This window comes from Schistocerca cancellata, chromosome 5, assembly GCF_023864275.1.
Source record: "Schistocerca cancellata isolate TAMUIC-IGC-003103 chromosome 5, iqSchCanc2.1, whole genome shotgun sequence".
Lineage (NCBI taxonomy): Eukaryota > Metazoa > Arthropoda > Insecta > Orthoptera > Acrididae > Schistocerca > Schistocerca cancellata.
This window is the reverse complement of record NC_064630.1, coordinates 387,726,711-387,747,626: the sequence shown is the minus strand read 5'-3', so window position 1 is coordinate 387,747,626 and position 20,916 is coordinate 387,726,711. Positions and strand designations below refer to the sequence as shown.

Here is a 20,916-nt window from a genome sequence, read left to right as displayed (position 1 = left end):
GTTATGGTGACTGCGTCGGTGGTGCAGCATATGTTGCTTGCGTCATCAGCAAGGGTGCTCATTGTTGAGCTAGTCTTGCTGGGGTATCAAGTTCCATGGACTGAGTCCAGCAATTGGACAAGATCATGACTTCAGCACATTTATTAATTACTGTATACAACGTGTCTGGGGGAAAATCATGCACACAATCTCGAACACACCAAAGACAGGTATATGCAAGATCGGCAGCACATTCAGTTTAACAGCTTTTGCATCCAAGTAACTGACAATATAAATATTCAGATGCATGCAAATGGAAAACGAGTACCTATTAGTTGGCAATCAGTTCGGCTTTGCGAAAATTAATAGCACCAGAGATACAGTTTTAACCTCCATTTGATAACGGAAAAATTTCGTACGAAAAATCAAGGCATGTTGATAGGATTTTTTAACCCACAGAAAGCTTTGAAAAATGTAAAATGGCTTGAGATATTCAAAATTCGTAGAAAAATAGCTACAAGCTCTAGAGAAATACAGGTAATATACACTATGTACAAGAACACAAAGGAAACAACAAGAATGCAAGTCCAAGAATAAGCCGGTCGGATTAAAAAGCACGTATATCTGGACGGCAGTATTTCTCCCCTGCTGCTGTGCATTGAAGAAGCAATGATGGAAGTAGACGGAAGAAAATGACTGGCGTAAGAATGCTCGGACATTGATAGGATTCAGTGCTGACACTGCTACCCTCACTCAAGGCGAGGAAAAATTACTGGACCTTCTGAATGGATTTTGCAGTCTGTAAAGTGATGGACTGAGAGTAAACCAGAGAAAGACGAAAATAATGAGAAGCAGTAGAAACGAGATTAGCTATAAATCTGACACTAAAACTGAGGATTTATCATTAGATGAAGTAAAGTAATCCTGCTAAGTCTGAAGCAAAATAACACGTTAAAACAAGGCGGATTTATGAAGTAGACTAAGATAGGCAAAGAGGCCTTCATCGCTAAAATAAATATAATACTTTTGAACATCGTCTTACTTTGAGCTTTCTGAGAATGTATGTCTGAGGCTCAACATGTGAGAAATCCGACGGAGAATCGAAGCATTTGAGATTTGGTATTTCAAAAGGTTGCTGAAAATTAAGCAGACTGATAAGATAAGAAACGAAAAAGTTCTCCGTTGAATCAGCGGGGAAAGAAATTTGTGTAAAACATTTTGTACGTGTTTGAAGACATCAGTAGTAGCAGAGAGAGCCGTAGAGAGCAAAAACGGTACAGAACGCCAGGTAGGGATGTACGTCAGAAATAATCGTGGAAATGGGTGCATGAGCTACAAGGAGATGAAGAGGCTGGGACAGGATAGGTATTCGTGTTGGACTGATTACAGTCAATAAAAGACTCATGACGGAAAAATATAAATACATAAGGAAATACTAGGCTATTAGAGGACTGTCCATGTTCAGCAAGATGCGCAATGGCCCTGTCTCCATACTATCGTCACGCCCCCGAATTGGCGCCGACGCTTGCTTCCTTAAACATGTGGACAGCCATGTTTCTAAGTCACCCGGTACCCAATTTCCAAGGGTGACTGAACACCGGGAACGGCCGTCAGTGCCCGACAGAGCTTTCTAGTTGATGGTCTTTGCTGAAGCATGTGACAATTATTTAAAGATGCTTAGTTTTCAGAGCATTTTTCGTTTCATAAGGCTTATGACACCTCCTGGCAAAAAAAAAAGCACTCGGAATACTTCATCCACGTGCAAAAACTATTGGTGGGCATGTAAATTTTTACAGTTCTCATTCTCTGTGACAAGTGGAATGATCACTGGAGTACATTTGTGTTACTAGGACTGGTAGCTATATAAGGAACGTGAACAGCGTCAGAAGTTGACTGATCACTGTGAAGGACATGGAGAAGCAGTGTAGTCGTATGAGACAGCGTTATCAGCATCTGAGAGAGTGGGCTTCCAGTAGGTCTACTGCTGGAATTGTGCAATACCCAATTTGCTGGGCATTTGGATGTGACAGTGGCCCGATGTTGGACTGTACGGGAACATCAGAGCAGGACACTCGTGGTCCAGATTCCTGGTCGACCACGCCTGACCACCAAAAGGAAGGATCATCCTATCGTGCAGCAAGCATATCGTAACTTTTCACATCTGCACCTGCCATCCAAGAACAAGCAATGGACTTTTCTGAAAAAGTCTGTGTGATGCAATACCATTTGTCAGAGACTAGCAGATTCTGGACCTGGGAATTACCATAGCATTCGTAACAGGCTTTGTGACCACAAGAGAAACGGCTGCGTTTGGAGTTCAGCCGTTACAGGGAAGAATGGACTGCTCATGGATGGCGTCATAGTATGTTCAGTGAACGATCGCGGCTCTGTAGTACCCCAACAACTTTCGTTGGCTACTTTGGCGGCGATCTGGGGAGAGGTCCAAGTCTTCCAATTTTTTGGAGATGCACAGTGGTGATACTCCTTGTCCATGGTGTGAGGGGCCACCGGGTATATCACTGAGTAGCGGTTGTTATTTACTGACGGAGACCTGATGGCATAACGGTACCTCACGGACAACCTGTGTCCTCGTGGGGTACCTATCATGCTACTGTATCGTGGAGCCATCTTTCAGGAGGACAGTAGTCGTCCACAGATCGTAAGGCTCACTATGAACTGTGCGTGACGTTGAGATACTTCCGTGGCCGGGAAGATCCCAGATCTGTCCCGATACAGCAAGTGTGGGAGTAGCTTGACGCCAACTCTTTACCAGCGCCAGAGGAAAAGACATCAAGGACCAGTTACAACAACTGTGGGCCGCCTTGTCTCGCAAGAGAACATCCTCGATCGAATCAGGGCAAGCATTCAGGCCAACGAAGGTGCAGCTTCATACTGACAAGTGAGCCCGTACTGCCAAGTCATTTGTAAATTTGGCTCGATTTTGTAATAACTGAAATATCATCACATACCCTCTCACCCCGTGAATTTTCAGTTGCCTCACCTGCTTCTGGGTGCCTCACTTATTTTGTCAGGTAGTGTACTTCGTTCCTGTTCTCTTTGAATATCAGTTCATACGAGTACGCAGATATCCAGGTAGTGCTAAGAATTTCTTGGGGAAAAGTACTCTGAAAGTAGATGTGACTTGAGAATTGTAGGGCGAACCTGGATGACCGTAGATGCGCTGCAGCTGGTCGCGAACTTGCTGGCTGCTGATCTCGTGCCGCAGGTCGTCGAAGGTGTGCGCCTCGGAGAGGTTGCAGAAGCGGCGCCAGCTGTTGTAGTGTGGGATGCCGTGGTCGCGCGAGCGCTGCACGTTCATGGCGGCCAGGTCGAGCGCGACGGCGTGCGCCACCTCGAACAGGTGCTCGGTGAGCTCCGTGTTGAGCGTCTGGCCGGGCACCTTCAGCTTGGCCGGCACGTAGAAGAGGCCGCGCATCAGCGGGTCCACGCCGCCCTCCTCCACCAGCCGCCACGGCGCGAAGAACGCCTTCGACAGCGGCACGTGCCCTTCGGGGATGGGCTGCAACAGAAAACCGCACGCGGCGTTTCAGATCAGGCACTAGCAATCTCAACACACCACAGAACATCAGGTTAGATACACGAGAATATGAATATTGTAGATTTTATTAAAATCGGTGTTTGTCTGAGATCGCAACGTAGAAAACAGTCATTACTAATTTCAACCGCATAATCGGTTATCTTAAGATGAGCATTCGAAGTCTACATCACGAGAAGAAGCAAAAATCTTATTACTACAGTGTTTACATCTTTTAGGAAATGTCAACCTACACTCGAGTTACAATATACCGGGTGATCAAAAAGTCAGTACAAATTTGAAAACGGAATAATGTAGATACAGAGGTACAAATTGACACGCATTCTTGGAATGACATGAGGTTTTATTAGAACCAAAAAAATACAAAAATTCAAAAAATGTCCGACAATGGCGCTTCATCTGATCAGAATAGCAATAATTAGCATAACAAAATAAGACAAAGCAAAGATGATGTAATTTACAGGAAATGCGCAATATGTCCACCATCATTCCTCAACAATAGCTGTAGTCGAGGAATAATGTTGTGAACAGCACTGTAAAGCATGAGCGGAGTTATGGTGATACATTGGCATCGGATGTTGTCTTTCATCATCCCTAGAGATGTCGATCGATCACGATACACTTGCGACTTCAGGTAATCCGAAAGCCAATAATCGCACGGACTGAGCTCTGGGGACCTGCAAGGCCAAGCATGACGAAAGTGGCGGCTGAGCACACGATCATCACCGAACGACGCGCGCAAGAGATCTTTCACGCGTCTAGCAATGCTGTTTTTCGGTTCTAATAAAACCCCATGTCATTCCAAGCATGTGTGTCAATTTTTACCTCTCTATCTACATTATTCCGTGGTTTATTAAGTTTTCAAATTTATACAGACTTTTTGATCACCCGGTACATATCTAAAAGTATTGTACGAGTGCTATTTCTTTTTAATTTCCTACATCGCGATCTTAGAGAGATAAAAGTATTGAAAAAACCTGGAACATTAAAGTTATATGCCGGTGTCTCCCCCTGAGCTAGGTAATTACAAACGAGAAAATTTGTTGATGTTGTATAGCTCCTCCTTCTCTACACCACCCGTCGAAAGAGTACCCAGACCGATTTAATTCCTGCCGTATACACCGTGGTAACAAAAGTCATGGGCTACAGATATGCACACACACAGACGGCGTTAGTGTCACGTACATAAGGTATAAAAGAGCAGTGCATTGGGGGATCTGTCATTTGTACGCAGACGATTTATGTGAAAAGATTTTCCACTGATTATGGCCAAACGACGTGAATTAACAGACTCTGAAGGCAGAATGGTAGTTGGAGCTAGACGCATGGGACATTCCATTTTGGAATTCGTTAGCGAATTAAGTATTCCGAAATCCATAGTGTCAGGAGTTTGCCGAGATTACCACATTTCAGACATTACCTCCCACCACGCAGCGGCAGACGGCCTTCACTTAACGCCAGCGAGCAGTGGCGTTTGTATATAGTTACCAGTGCTAACAGACCAGCAACAGTGCGCGTGATAACCGCTGAAATCAATGTGGGACGTACGCACGAACGTATCCGTTAGGACAGCGGGACAAAATTTGGTGTTACTGGGCAATGCAGCAGACAACCGGCCCGTGTGTTTTTGCTAACAGCACGACGTCGCCTGCAGTGGCTCTCCTGGGTTCATGACCGTATTGGTTGGACCCTAGACGACTGGAAAACTGTGGCCCGGTCAGATGAGTCCAGATTCCAGTTGGTAAGAGCTCTTAGTAGGATTAGAGTATGGCGCGAACGCCGCAAAGCCACAGAGCTAAATTGTCACCAAGGCACTGTCCAAACAAGTGGTGGCTCCATAATTATGTGGTTTGCGTTTACACGGAATGGACTATGTCCTCTGGTCCACCTGAACGGATCATTAACTTGGAGACCATTTATAGTCATTCATGGACGTCATGTTCCCAAACAACCGTGGTTTCTTACGGATGACAATGCGCCATGGCAGAACATTCTGGACAGTTCGAGCGAATGATTTGTCCACCAATGTCACCCGACGTGAATCCCATCAAACATTTATGGGACATGCGAGAGGTCAGTTCGTGCAAAAAATCCTGCACCCGCAAGCCTTTCGCAATACTGGACGGCATGGCTCCATATTTCGGCAGGAGACTTCCAACGACTTGTTGAGCCCATGCCACGTCGAGTTTCTGCACTTCACCGGGCATAAGGAAGTCCGACACGGTATTAAGAGGCAACCCATTACTTTTCTCACCTCGGTGTAAGTGATGTCAGCACAGTATTTTCGGTTGCAGCTTGAATTAACAACTGTAAACAACAGACGTGTCTTCTATGAGTCAGCTGTGGACAGGCAGTGTTTAGCAGTGGACGTTCGGTAGCGTGTGTCAATGTTGTTTCGTCACTAAACATACTGTAGCAATGAACTGAACAGCTCTAAATCAAGTGCTCCAGGCAGTGTTCTGAGTGTTCTGAAAAACAGAAAAGTCCGTGCAAAGTTTGTCCCGCACACCTGGACTCCTGAACAAAAAACGACTCGTGGATACCTGGTATTACCTGACTGAACTAGAAAACGTAGACGACCATTTTTTTTATGATATCGTCATAGGTGTCGAGTCTACCACAAAGACATAAAGTACAGAATGAGTCTCCGATGGTTCGCAAAGACCGATGAAAGTGTGAATGCGATGTGCGCAAGTCATCTCGTTGGACTTTTATGACAGTTTCACGTGGTTCTACGATCGCTCTAAGCGCTGTACTCGAGTTGAAGGTTGACGAAGTATAACTCCTGAAGCACTAACTAACATCTTAATATTTCTTTTTTTTCTCGAAACTTTTTGGTCTGTCGATTTGTAGAGCTAATTCCACATCCATATCACCAGTTATTTTCTATCACGTACAGCTTTTTCCTTATGGAATAAAGTTTGTTTTCTTTCTTTCTTTTCTGAGTTTCAGAAGTTTTATTAAGATAGCAAGGTGCCTACACGAAGATACCATGATTTTCATGTAGGTGGATTATTTGGCCAAGGCTAAAACATCACGGTGTAAAAGTTTGACCAAATATGACAGCTTTGTCCCTGATACTAAAAATATTTTGCATTAACCACTATTAGGTCACAGGCAATACTGTTTCCACTGTCATGTATCATATTCGGCTTAATGAGGCATATTGTAAGGGCTATTCCACATGATGGATCCTGCTATAAATAATTTTCCACGAAATCTCCTTTGATCAGTCAAGAAAAATTGGAAGTTGGTAGTTTTGTCTTTGCATTCGCATATTTACGAAAGAAGAAGAGTTTGAGAATGTAACGAATGTAGGAGAGAAACATGCATGGAACATCTTCAGTTCTGTTTCTGAAAAGCTTCCAGGGGATCAGAAATATCCGAATTGCAAGAAAATGGTCAAAATCATCTTGAGAAATTTCAAGAAACAGGGTTGTGGCATGACTATAAAAGTCCACTTCCTATAGTAACATATTCACTACTTCCTTGAAACTATGGGAGATTACAGTGAACAGCAACGAGAAACCTTTCACCAGAACCTTAAGCAGACGCAGAAAAGGTACTGGGGAAGATGGAATTGGCGTTTGATGGCTGAATATTGTTGAATATTTAAGAGGGACAGTAAAGATGAAATCAAAACAGAGTTAAGTCTGAAAATTAAATGTAACACGGTACTCACAATGTGGCTAAAAGAACTTATTGCTTATAATACTTTTAGTAGAAACCTAAAAATAAACCAATCAGTATGATAGGGTAAACGTTCATTGAGATTTTACTTTGATATTTGTGCTTCAATTACTTAAATCTTTAAAATGTTGGATCTTTTTTTGTGAAAAATCCTGACGTGACAGAATTAAATTACAGTAATTTTCAGGCTCAGTGTCACAAACAGGTTCTACACAATCTGTTTTTGTCAAACCATCTGACAGAATTTTAAAAAATACGGGCTTGTGTACCTGCAGACTAGCTTGAGGTGCATCTTAGAGGGTACTCCGCATAGGTTTGTTCAAGAAGGTTCGCATAAACACCACTGTGCACGTCAGACTAATTAATATTGCCTTTCCAGTCACTGAGGAACCGAATAGTAGGGGACTGTCGTAGAATCCTTGATTCATCACTTATCGCTGGTCCTTGAAACTCTGTAACTAGGATTTCGTGCTATAGAAGATGCCTTTCTTGAAGCATCTTCCGGTTGAGATTCCTCAGTAATTCCGTGACGCTCTCGCGTAAGTCAAACAACCTGTCATCTTCCGTGCTGCTCTTCATCTGCTTTCCTCATCCTGTATTAATCCTGTTGGATTAATATTCTAGAATGTGTCGCAGGAATATTTTGTGCACAGTCTCCTTTGTAACGTGAGTGTATTTCCTCTGTATTCTACCAATCAACTAAATCTGCCACCTGTTTACCCCTATTTCTTACACCCAGGAACTATTAGTCTCAGGTATTTACATGGCTTGTTTGACTCCAGGTGTGGCTGTTTGAAATTATAACCAAGGATAATACGTTTCTGCGCTGTGCACAGTCTTACATTCTCTAACAATTAATGCTTTCTTGTTTTCGCAAACATTGAAGAACATGTGGTAGCACACATGAATTCTCTTCACGACGAAATTACTTTACAGTCGGTAAAGAAAACTCTGTATAGGCCTAGCCTGGCCTGCTTTATATACTTGTGAAATTATGGTTAGATTTTGTGGCTTTGCTATGACCTCGAGATAAGGTTAAGTATTCATCATTGATCAGCACACTGTAGCTGTCTTGTCGCACTTAAATAGCATTCCAGATCGCATCATTCTGCTGGAAAATTGTGTACCACTAAAAGTCATCAGTTAATAACCCGATTACTTGGTTCCCACGTCCTTGAATCTCGGAAAGAAAACAGTGTAATGTATCTGTAAAGTAAGGATCCAAATGGCATCTCACATTTATAGCAAACTAGTTTTCACGCAAAAGCAACTGTTGATTCACCTCCGCTGCTATTACCGAACAGTACGCTTCAAGGTATAAACATACTATTCCAGTAAAATTCTTCGAGAAATATAACCTTATGTAATCTGGAATTATATCCACCAAATCCTACTTATGAACAGTACAGCATAAACGAGACTGTTTTCGAATGACAAGTTTCTCAGTCAATATTGACTTCCCGATGTGTTTATCACCATAGAAATATTACTGCCGTTTCCGTACCTTGGTCAATTGAAAGGATTCGTTGTACCACGAAACGACGTGGTACGTCCAGCCAGGATAAAGTATAACACACCACCTCACAGCTTCTGTAGGTCGCTTCAATTTATGAATTTATGTCTGAAGCTCTCAAACTACTCTCAATAAAACAGATCTAACAGCAATTGTTAACCAGAAAACGATCTCTATAGTCGGTCTCCAAGGGTGTTCAGCACACCTATATCATCTAACAACAAACGAAAGATTATTTTTATTACAGTTAATAATTGGTTCACTGTTATTCTTTGTAGATTATAATGGACATAACCTTCTTCTTCCTATATCATTTTACGGCTTGCACTACCTTCGATATACGTTCAATCCCCAAATGTGTCCTATAAACATATACGTTTACCTTATTAATGATTATCTTCTGATACACATTTTTAAAAACACCTGAGTACAACACTTAAACTCTAGATTAAATATGCTACTAAATTGTATGATTCACTTCAGCATAGGGTCCAAACGTGGTACAGGTGTTATCATAATCCTACGCTTCCACATTCCTCTCTTGTATAGACCACGACGTCTCATTCTCATCTTTTGACGTGATATCCATGTACTAGGTAGCGTCACTGTCCGATGTCATATCTATACTTCTGGGACGTATGCTGTAAATTTTTCTAGGCTGTAAATGTATGATATTAAAGATGAAATGGTGTGAAACTTTCTGGCAGATTAAAACTGTGTGCCGGACAGAGACTCGAACTCGGGACTTTTGCCTTTGGCGGTCAAGGAGTGCTCTGCAAAGTTGGCAGAAGTGTTTCTGTGAAATCTGGAAGGTAGGAGACGAGGTACTGGCAGAATTGAAGCTGTGAGGACAGGTCATGAGTCTCACTTGGGTATCACAGTTGGTAGAGCACTTACTTTCGATAGGAAAATTTCCCGGTCAAGGAGTGCCAGCTCTGCAAGGTTCGCAGAAGAGCTTCTGTGAAGTCTGGAAGGTGGGAGACGAGGTACTGTCAGAACTGAAGGTGTTCTTAGAGCGTAGTACATATGATAAAGAAGCAACAGATGTGAAATATTTGTCACTTATGGTCAATGTCAAAGAATACAGAGTGTAAAGGTTATAAGCGCAGATATTTTTATATGTGGTACATCAACATGTACACAAAACAGAGTGTTGGTTGTCTTCCGAAAAACACGCCACATACTTCATGATCTGATGTATTCTGCAAGGTCGTACTGCAACACTAAGTGGACTACAACAGTCAGTATAAACTAACGTTTTGCGTCCAAGTGCCCACACTTCAGCACCTATCGTGCTGCCCAGGGGAAAATAGGCATTAATGGCTTACTCTCGCCACATGTATGTGAAGGTACTAACCAACCTAAATACATCCGACAAGTAATGGCTATACTCAGTAGTCCGTAAATGATCTATATACTGGTGAAATGTTTTGCAGTACACCGTTCTCAGTATCCAATAAACATATTTGCACTTATAACCATTACACCCCACGTAAGACATTTTGTAATAAGAGGTCGAAGATCATGTGTTAAACAAAAGTTTTTGTATTTCATCAAATATCTCCGTTGGTGTTCTTTTATGAAAACTGGAGCTACATCCGCTGCTTCCCCGATCCACTGGTAACAGCATTCTCGTTCCCGGACGACGAACTAATTCAACAGGTCGTCGTTACAACTTACAGCAACAAGATCGACTGGAATGCTGCAAAGTTAGTTGCACAGAAGATCTGCTACTGCAAGCCTAATGGAAAACTCCCCTTCACACACCATCAAATTTAGTGGTAAGATGGCCCAGTGGATAGGCCGTCGTAAACTTCAAGCATGAGAACAGGGAGAAGATATACTGAACTGTGATAAAAGTAAAACAGAAACAGTGAACCGTCTAAGGATAGTAAGTACATTATAGAGCAAAGTGGAACATCAATGGTGGCGTGTGTAAGTGGTCACGGTTTTTGACTGCCAAGTGGGAGAGCCGTGTTCGAGAGTCCCTCGTGTTTCTTTTTTTCCCACAACATTATGAAATGTCCGTCCGGTCATTGAAACGTTTGTTCTCTTTCTGTAGTTTTGGCAGCTGTCACACTACACTCTGATCACAGAATAAGAGGTATGTAGTAAGAATACGTTGCTGCTGCAACTAAATACACACATCAAAATAAGTTTTGCATCACCTCAGTTCCGAGAGTTTCGGAACTTGTACAGAAAACTGGAACAGATATCAATATAAACATCATTTATTGCTCATGAAACAACACATTGCACGTTGTACCACCATGCAGCGAGACCTTCAGAGGTCGTTGTCCAGATTGCTGTACACACCGGTACCTCTAATACCCAGTAGCACGTCCTCTTGCATTGATGTATGCCTGTATTCGTCGTGGCATACTAACCACAAGTTCATCAAGGCACTGTTGGTCCAGATTGTCCCACTCTACAACTGCGATTCAGCACAGATCGCTCAGAGTAGTTGGTGGGTCACGTCGTCCACAAACAGCCATTTTCCATCTATTCCAGGCATATTGGACAGGGTTCATGATTGGAGGACATGCTGGTCACTCTACTCGAGCGATGGGGTTTTCTGAAGGAAGTCATTCCCAAAAATTGCACGATGGGGGCGCGAATTCTCGTCCATGAAGACGAATACCTCACCGGTAAGCTGCCGATATGTTTCCACTATTGGTCGGAGGATGGCATTCATGTATCGTACAGCGGTTACGACGCCTTCGATGACGACCAGCGGCGTACGTCGGCCTCACATAATGCCATCCTAACACAGTAGGGGACCTCCACTTTGCTGCACTCACTGGACAGTGTGTCTAAGGCGTTCAGCCTGACCAGGTTGCTTCCAAATACGTCTCCGAAGATTGTCTGGTTGAAGGCATATGCGACGGCCATCGGTGAAGACAACGTAATACCAATCCTGGGCGGTCCATTCGGCATGCTGTTGGGCCCATCTGTACCACGCTGTATGCGACCGTGGTTGCAAAAATGGACCTCGCCTTGGACGTCGGGGGTGAAGTTGCGCTTCATGCAACCTACTGCGCACAGTTTGAGTCGTAACACGACGGCCTGTGGCTGCACGGAAAGCATTATTCAACATGGTTGCGTTGCTGTTAGGGTTCCTCCGAGCCATAATCGGTAGGTAGCGTTCATTCACTACAGTAGTAGCCCTTGGGTGGCCTGAGCAAGGCATGTCATCGACAGTTCCTGTCTCTCTCTTTACCTCCTCCATGTTCACTCTGAGACGCCTGGACACTTACCCTGTTGAGAGCCCTTCCTGGCACAAAGTAGCAATGCGGACGCGATAGAACCGCAGTATTGACCGTCTAGGCGTTGTTGAACTACTGACGAACCGTGTACCTTCTCCCTGGTGGAATGACTGGAACTGATCCGCTGTCGGGCCCCCTCCGTCTAATAGGCGTTGTTCATGCATGGTTTTCTACATCTTTGGACGGGTTTAGTGACATCTCTGGACAATGAAAAGGACCGTGTCTGTGATACAATATCCACTGTCGACGTCTATCCACAGGAGTTCTGGGAACTGGGGTGATGCAAAACATTTTTTGATGTGTGTGTGATGAATAGTGAGAACAGGCGAGATAACACACATACGTCAAACAGAAATGAAAGCAACAAAGAAACGGGCGTGAACTATGTTACAACAAAGGAGTTAGAGAGTCAAAACTTCCAAAATGGAACGCATCATCAGAAACGTTAAAAACATATGTTTTGGCAGAAAACAGAGAAACTGTGTGATTGTGGTGAAACTGTTGTCGTCATTTGTTGAAGCTTATATTACAAAGTATTTTGTTTTCATCATTTTCTTGGAGTGACCAATTCATATTCATACGACCGCCTACACCGGGCAAGGAGGCATACTTCACTCATTCATCAGGCGTACAAATTAGGTGCGTCGGTAAGAGAATCCCAACATGTACTGTCACTAACGCCGTGTATGACACAACAGACCTGTTCACCAGTGGAGGATTCGGTTGACCTGTCATCTTGATATGAAACATTTGCGGTTCCCATTCGAAAGCTACTTCCTTTTGGCTGCTAATAGAGTAGTTGTGCAGAATCAGCTGTCATAGGTACCTTCCTTACACCTCGCTGTTGCATATGGACGTTACGCTACAACACAGACATTAATTTGAACACAGCGAACAGAGAGGGGAAAAAATTGACACGCGAGAGGTTTGAACACGCCTCGCCCGCTTGGTAGTTCAACACCTTGACCACTGATCCACGATGACGTTGCTTTGTGTGATTGCTCTGTATTGCACTTCATGTCCTTGGACCGTTCACTCTTCCTATTTTGCTTTTTTTTTTCACAGTTCAGTTTTTGGCGGCCTGTCCACTAGGCCCTTTTACCACCAAATCTGAGGAGGGTGCGATGGGTAGTTTCCCTTGTTAGAAGAGTTTAAGTAGGAGCACACACGTTATTCACAATGCCTAACGGTGGTGCGTGTCAAAATAGATATTTCGACATTAGGAATGGTTTTATGAGATGACTGTGGTTTACATATTATAACCTCAACGGTCCTTCTCAGAGACACCCCGAAGGAATTGTATGTTATGGCCTCTCGGCTAAGGAGGTCTCCCAATCAGGGGGTGAAATACGGGTTCTCCTTCAATGATTAAAACCTAAATTAACTATTACGTCTGAAGCTTAGAACACTGGTGATGGTGAGAAATCTGACACACCAGCTACTGATAATCTTCGAGAAATGGTGCGGGAAGGACAGAATATTGCAGGCATTCCTTTAATTTTTTTCGGATGGCAGACGGAAATATGAAAGTGCAACGATGTTCTGAGTGCACAAAACAGCGATCGTCCCTTGTGGTGGTGAGGCATGATCAACCGGAACCTTAACGGCTATACATTCCGTCACGTGTCCTTGCTGACAAAAATCGAACCATTGGCTCATCAAAATGACCCACAAATCTGTACACTATCTGATTTGACCAGCCGGCCAAATGTAGACCCACAATGAGGCCCCTTTCAAAGACTTTGACCTGCTGATAATGCTGTCTGACTCGATACGCAGCATCTCGATGTTTTTCACAGTGATCACTCAACAATTGACGTTGTTCACGCCCCGCATATACCCTACCAGGCGTAGGAACAACAATAAACACGAACAACATCAACGCACTGCTACCTACCTCAGAGAACTGCAGCTCTAATCATTTACATACCCGCCGATGTAGTGGACGTGTACGAAGTTACATTTTCATTCGGCTATGTCTTCGGCCGAACCGGTCGTTAGAATAAAATGTACGTAGTCTCGATTCTGCTCTGTTCATTAACAGTGTCGACAGTAATGCGAGATGTCTTATTTCTTTTGTATGAATACAGCTGAGGTCTTATTTTCATTGAGATAACTATACTTTATTTTCGTATACAATGATAACAATTCGTGGAGGAATATGGTACCTTGGTACACATGCATACCAATGCTGTGATTAGTGAGACAACCAAATCAAGACAACTCTGTGCACAACAATCCGTATAAAATCAGAAAACCATTAAAGATACAGACTTGTTTAAAAAAAATTGGACTTCATTTATTTATCCGCCTCAGTTGCACTCTCTTTCCAGTATGAGTAGTTTCGATCATATTCGATCATCTTCAGCTCAGGGTGGTTACGTAAGCCACCAAGAACTATACAGTAGAACGTACTGACTCACAGGTGCATCATTCTTCTTCTTAACTAACAATTTTCGATTGGTTGGAGGCCCTTCATCTGTACCTGTAAAAACGTAACTTTTTCGCTTCAGAATTAGACACTTCAGCATTTTGGATAGTTTGTTTTAATAATGTCAATTGCGGTATTCCAAGTGAAACCTTTCCATAAAATCTTCGTACATGCATATTTGGATGAAAGTGGGACATCAGCTGGTATAATTTTTATTAAAAATGGAACTCCTCCAGCTGTAATTAAGATTTCATATATATTTGGCTACTAGTTTCGACGGTGCGTCAACGCCATCTTCAGGCCTGTGCACTTTGATGATATCGGTTGTGTGTGGCTGAGTACTAGAAGTCCGCGGTCAAAATGTTCATTCTAGGGCATTTACGACGAAGAAGTTGTGTCGTTTTGTGTGACCATTCCACTCTTGTCTTTTTTGCTTTGCTGCTGTCCTAAATGACCATTCTTAAGCAGTTCTCTAGGGTATTTCCAAGCCGATGGTTCTATCTGTCCATTTCATCTTTAATAGTCGTCTCCAGAACCAAACCTCAAAGGCTCAAGAGATTTCATTTCGATTTTGACTGCTATCCACGTTTCACTCTCGTACACTGCTTCGCTCGATACATAGCTCTGATCAACATTTTCCGTCATTTTAGTATTTATATTGTTCGAATGAAAGCTTTTCCTTTTCTTCATGGACATGGCTTTTGCTTCTCTGACTCTTGGTTTTATGTCTTTGCTTCTTCTGTCTTCAGTTATATTATTTCCTAGTTGTTGATATGATCTTGTTCGTTTTATTTTGTTTCTTTTAATTTTTATATTTCGTTCTGATTCCTTGGATACAGGAGTATTTCTGTGTCTTTTTAACTAATTTACATTTTTTATCCATCTCTTAGTACCACATCCACAACTCCAAAGATCCCTTGGAAATTTGTTTCCTCTGAAGCCATTACAGTTATTCCGTCCCAATTCTAAGTATATGTATAATTTTTCAGTTTTTTCTGATATCTGTACCCCTTATTAATGATACAGCCGATGAATACCTAGTCTTCTTTAGTCACTAGAGCTAACTACTCGATCGAAACATCCGCTCACAGTTTCTCTCTGAAAGACTTGAGCTTTTTTTGCCCTACAGCGAAGAGCGTGCTTTTTCGCGAAGTCGATTATCTGTACATTCAGTTCCGGAGCATTATGTGTCTTACTGATATTGCTGCCCGTTATGTCCATAAAAAGAAGTTGTCGGTGGTGGAGTGAGGCAGCCAAATAACCTCAGAGGGCATTCGATGTCTCCTCTAGTGGAGATAAGCTGCTCTGTGGACATTGTTCTTAGCGGCTCCATTCTCGCGAAAGTTCCGTTGTGAATGACGGCGTCGCAGTGGAATCGCGAGGTGGGTATCACTCTATACTGCTGACTGCTGATAAGATAAAATGTGACAGCTGAATCAGGAATCGCTGTGTTGTAAGCATAATTTTCGCGTTCAGCTCTTTACAACTTGGGGAAATCAATGAAGACTCACCTGGAAGGTGGCGTTGAGGCGGTAGAGTACCGGGTTGATGAGGGAGTGTCCGAAGCGCAGCGCGGCGGTGGCGAACACGTTGCTGATGGAGGCCTCGAGGTTGGGGTCGTAGCCGCGGTACTCGCCCAGCATGGCCATGCCCTGCGGCCCCAGGATGTGCGGCAGCCAGTGCTTGTACGTGATGTGCTGCACCTCGCCGCCCACGATCTGCACACAGGACAGCAAGGAACCAGTGACCAAGCTGAAACACGCTGCGGGACTATAATGCAGCGAGTGTAATTTCTCTCTGGATCATAGGGTGTACCTTCGAACATATGTGACTGGCTTGTCAAACATAATCCAATTTGACTTTAGAGATGAAGTACTGACATCACCTTTGATGACCGAGGTAACACGTAAGAAAAATTAAGTCACTTTCATAGGATGTGTCGACCTAGGAAAAGCATTAGACATTTTAAAATTATATATACAGTGTTTAAAATTCTCTTGGAAAATAGATATAAGCTGCATGGAAAGACGGGTGTTATACGAGATGTCTCTCTCTTCGAATGAAGAAATTTTGTGAAAGGAAGAAGGTGCTGACTGATAAGATCTAAACTTATTCCCAGAATGAGATTTTCACTCTGCAGCGGAGTGTGCGCTGATATGAAACTTCCTGGCAGATTAAAACTGTGTGCCCGACCGAGACTCGAACTCGGGACCTTTGCCTTTCGCGGGCAACTGAGCTACTGAAGCACTAGTCACGCACGGTAATCACAGCATTACTTCTGCCAGTATTAAACTTATTCATTGTAGACTGTGTTGTATAATGTTTGATTTTAGTGCTCCAATGTGGGTGTAAACTATGTAAATAAAGAAATAACATATATATTAAACGAATATCGCTCTATATTAATCTGAGACTGCTCCACTGAACGGGCACCTACAGTTAAGCTTTAAAAATAATTTTGTTTGGAGCAGGAAACAAAGCGACGCTTACCACTGACAATGGGCGTCGCGTGAAGGAAGTAATAAGCGCTGTTTGTTTGTGCTTAAGTCCAGCTACACGATGCAAAAACGAAATTGCAAGTGCCTACCGAAACGCAAGAGAAAATGCGCCTCACTACTCTCAGGAGGCACACCTTGTATAGGTGACGTTACACAATTCTTATTTTGATGTGGAACCAGTGTAACATTTCGATGCAAAATGTTTCAAGATCGGATGACTTTTAATCGTAGGGATGCATAACCCATGCAACTAAGGTTTTAGGGGTCGCCTCAGACCGCCACACACAATTTTCATCATACTACAAAAACGGCTGCGAGAAAATGCGACATTCGCAACTGGTAGGAATGATTTTGGTACTCCACTGAAGCTCACTAGGGTTTGAGAGGATGATGTTTGGTTTGTGGGGCGCTCAACAGCGTGGTTATCAGCGCCCGTACAATTACCCAATCTTTGCTCAGTCCAATTGCGCCACTTTCCTGGATGATGATGAAATGATGAGGACAACACAAACACCCAGTCATCTCGAGGCAGGTGAAAATCCCTGACCCCGCCGGGAATCGAACCCGGGACCCCGGGTTCGGGAAGCGAGAACGCTACCGCGAGACCACGAGCGGCGGACTCACTAGGGTTTGTGGACCATGTGTACGAAAGCATGCGTCGTAGATACAGCATAGCCTCGCGTGGAGCAACTCCTGTAGAGCACACAGGTCAGCTCATGGTCTCCCACGTGTGCGTACCATGAAGCGCAAGATTTGAAAGTGGCCCCGTGTACAAGCTTTTACATCATCCAAACAGCACTTCTATAGTCACGGGCTGGTCATCAAAACATTATCTGCTAAGAACCTTCTACAACCCTTAGAAACCCATAACAGGAATTTTAAATTACAATCTACAATAATTACAAGAATCACGGTGAGAAACTCGTCCCATATCAAGAACGAAGTGCTCGGCTAACGAAGAGTGTAATCTAGGTACGCAATATTTCTTTCCGACTGCCCAATCTGTACGAAAATAAAATGAAGGTTAGGGTGTACGATTAAAATTTAGGATGAAAGAATGTCAATGACAAGATTTGCTGCTGCCGTCCCTATCCTCAACGGCTCTGAGGAAGAATTACAGAACATAATAAAAAGAATGAAGTAGAATAAGGACACAATACGAGCTGAAACTAAAAGAAAGGCGAAACTAATGAGGAGTAGCAGAAACGAAAAAAAAAAAAGCCACAGAGCTAACTTCGAAATTAGGATCACATAGTAGACGAAGGAAAGAGTTCAGCCACCTTGGAAGTAAAGTAATGTATGATGAACAATAGATGGAGGATATAAAATGTGGAGTACCAGAGGCAACGTGGGCAATTTTTGCTAAAAGAAGTTATTAGTACTCAATTTAAGTCTTCAAGTGAGGAAGAAATTTCTGAGAACATACGTATGGACCACACCGCTGTGCAGATGGAAACCATGGGAAATGGTAACATCGGAAAGGAAGAAAATCATTTCATATGTGGTATTACAAAAGGGTGCCGGAAATTATGTGCGTGGATAAGATTGGAAATGAATAGATTCCCCGCACAATCAGCGAGGAAAGGAATATGTAAAAGCCACAGACAAATAATAAGAGTCAGATCGATATGATTAGCGAAAAACTTTCATTGTAATACTGGGGTCTGTAGAGTATAAATAAAATGATGAAATGATCGTATGACATTGTTGGCCAGGAGGCTCCACTGAGGGTTGTTCGGCCACCTGGTGTAAGTATTTCTATTTGACGCCACTTCTGCGACTTGCTCATCGATGAAGATGAGATGAAATGATTAAGAGGACACGAACACCCAATCCTCGATCGAAAAAAGTCTCCACCTTTGCCCTGGATCGAGACCCGTACGCTACATTCTACAAAGAAGAGCCAAAGAAACTGGTACACCTGCCTAATATCATGTGGGACCGCTGCGGAGCACGCAGAACTGCCGCAAGACAACGTGGCATGGACTGGACTAATGTCTCAAGTAGTGCTGGAGGAACTGACGCCATGAATCCTGCAGGGTTGTCCATAAATCCGTAAGAGTACGAGAGGGTGGAGATCTCTACTGAGGAACACCTTGGAAGGCGTCCAAATACGCTCAATAATGTTTATGTCTGGGGAGTTTGCTGGCCACCGGAAGTGTTTAAGCTAATAAGAGTGTTCCTGAGACCAGTCTATAGAAATAATTGACGTGTGGGGTGTCTCATTGTCTTGCTGGAATTGCCCAAGTCAGTCGGAATGCACAATGAATGGGTGCACGTGATGAGACAGGATGCTTACGTACCTGTCACCCGTCATAGTCGAATCTATACGTATCAAGGGTCCCATATCACTCAAACTGCACACGCCCTATACCATTACAGAGCCTCCACCAACTTGAACAGTCCCCTGCTTCAGGGTCAATGGATTCATGAGGTCGTCTCATACCCGCACACGCCCATCCGCCCGATACAATTTGAAACGAGACACGTCCAACCAGTCCACATGTTTTCTAGGCGCTACGGTCTGGAAGCGCGCAACCGCTGCGGTCGGAGGTTCGAATCCTGCCTCGGGCATGGATGTGTGTGATGTCCTTAGGTTAGTTAGATTTAAGTAGTTCTAAGTTCTAGGGGACTGATGACTTCAGAAGTTAAGTCCCATAGTGCTCAGAACCATTTTTTGAACATGTTTTCAGTCATAAACAGTCCAATATCAGTGTTTACAGGGCCGAGGTGAGGCGTAATGCTCTGTGTCGTGCAATCATCGAGGGTACACGAGTGGGTCTTCGGCTCTGAAAGCCGATATCGATGATGTTTCACTGAATGGTTCGCATGCTGCCTCTTGTTGACGGCCGAGAACTGAAATCTGCAGCAACTTGCGGAAGGGTTGCACTTCTGTCACGTTGAACAATTCTCTTCAGTCGTCGTTGCTCCCGTTCTTGCAGGATCTTTTTCCGACCACAGTGATGCCGGAAACTTGATATTTGACCAGATTCCTGATATTCACAGTACACTTGTGATAAAGTCGTACGGGAAAATTCCACTTCATCGCTGCCTCGGAGATTCTCTGTCCTATCGCTCGTATGGCGAATATAACATCACGTTCAAACATACTTAAATCTTGAAAACCTGCCATCGTAGCAGCAGTAACCAATCTAAGAACTGACCCAGACACTTGTAATCGTATTTAGGCGTTGCCGACGGCAGCGCCGTGTTCTGCCTGTATTTCAATACGCATGTCCACACCAGTATCTTTGGCACTTCAGTGTAGAAGCATCGACATAACCAATATACCAAAAGGTGTGGACTGTAGAGAATAAAAAGTGTAGTAGAAGACAGAGAATAGAATACACGGAAAAAATCGAGGAAGTCGTGTGCAAGTGCTGCTCCTCGATGAAGAGGTTGCCACTGGAGAGAAAGTTGTGGCGGGATTCATCAAAACAGAAGAAAGAGATTGGCATGGCGGGCCGTACCTTGCGCGCCTCGTGGTAGACGGTGTCGCCGTCCCAGTGCGGGTTGAGCTGTCGCAGGCTGGTGGCGATGCGGTTGTGCTCGCGGAACCAGATGGTGTGCATGGCGAGCAGGCCGAGCTGCTCGTTGGATCGGATGTCGCCGGCGATGAAGCAGCCGATGTCGCTCTCGGACAGGTCGCGCCGGCAGTCGTTGGGCTGTCGGTCGGCCAGCGGCAGCAGCGGCTTGCGGTTGGGCAGCTTCACGCCCTCCCGCAGCATGCCGAAGTTGCCGCGCAGGAAGTCGCGCAGGTCGCGCGCCACCGCCTCCGAGAACCCGTACACCTGCGGGCAGCAAGGGCGAATACTAGGTGCGGCACTTGCGCCACAGTGGTTGCAGGTGTCCAGAACTGCAAAGGCGAACTTTTACATTTACAAAAGGTGATGTGCGTAGCTGAGAAGAACATACGCGCCTGAAATGTGTCAGCGAGTGGGGTGACGTGCTCTAGGAAAGATACTAAGCACTGTTCTAAAAAC

The 20,916-nt window shown here is 44.0% G+C and overlaps 1 protein-coding gene across 1 annotated transcript in view; it reads right to left on the bottom strand.

The window, feature by feature from the left end:
- LOC126189038 (peroxidasin) overlaps window positions 1–20,916 on the bottom strand; it is a 245,209-nt gene that overhangs the window by 39,696 nt on the left and 184,597 nt on the right. The window contains exons 15-17 of the mRNA XM_049930888.1: window positions 20,404–20,724; window positions 15,947–16,153; window positions 3,142–3,499 (exon numbers count right to left, since the gene is read on the bottom strand). Of these exons, the coding sequence (XP_049786845.1) occupies window positions 3,142–3,499; window positions 15,947–16,153; window positions 20,404–20,724 (886 nt within the window). The remainder of the gene's footprint in view (window positions 1–3,141; window positions 3,500–15,946; window positions 16,154–20,403; window positions 20,725–20,916) is intronic.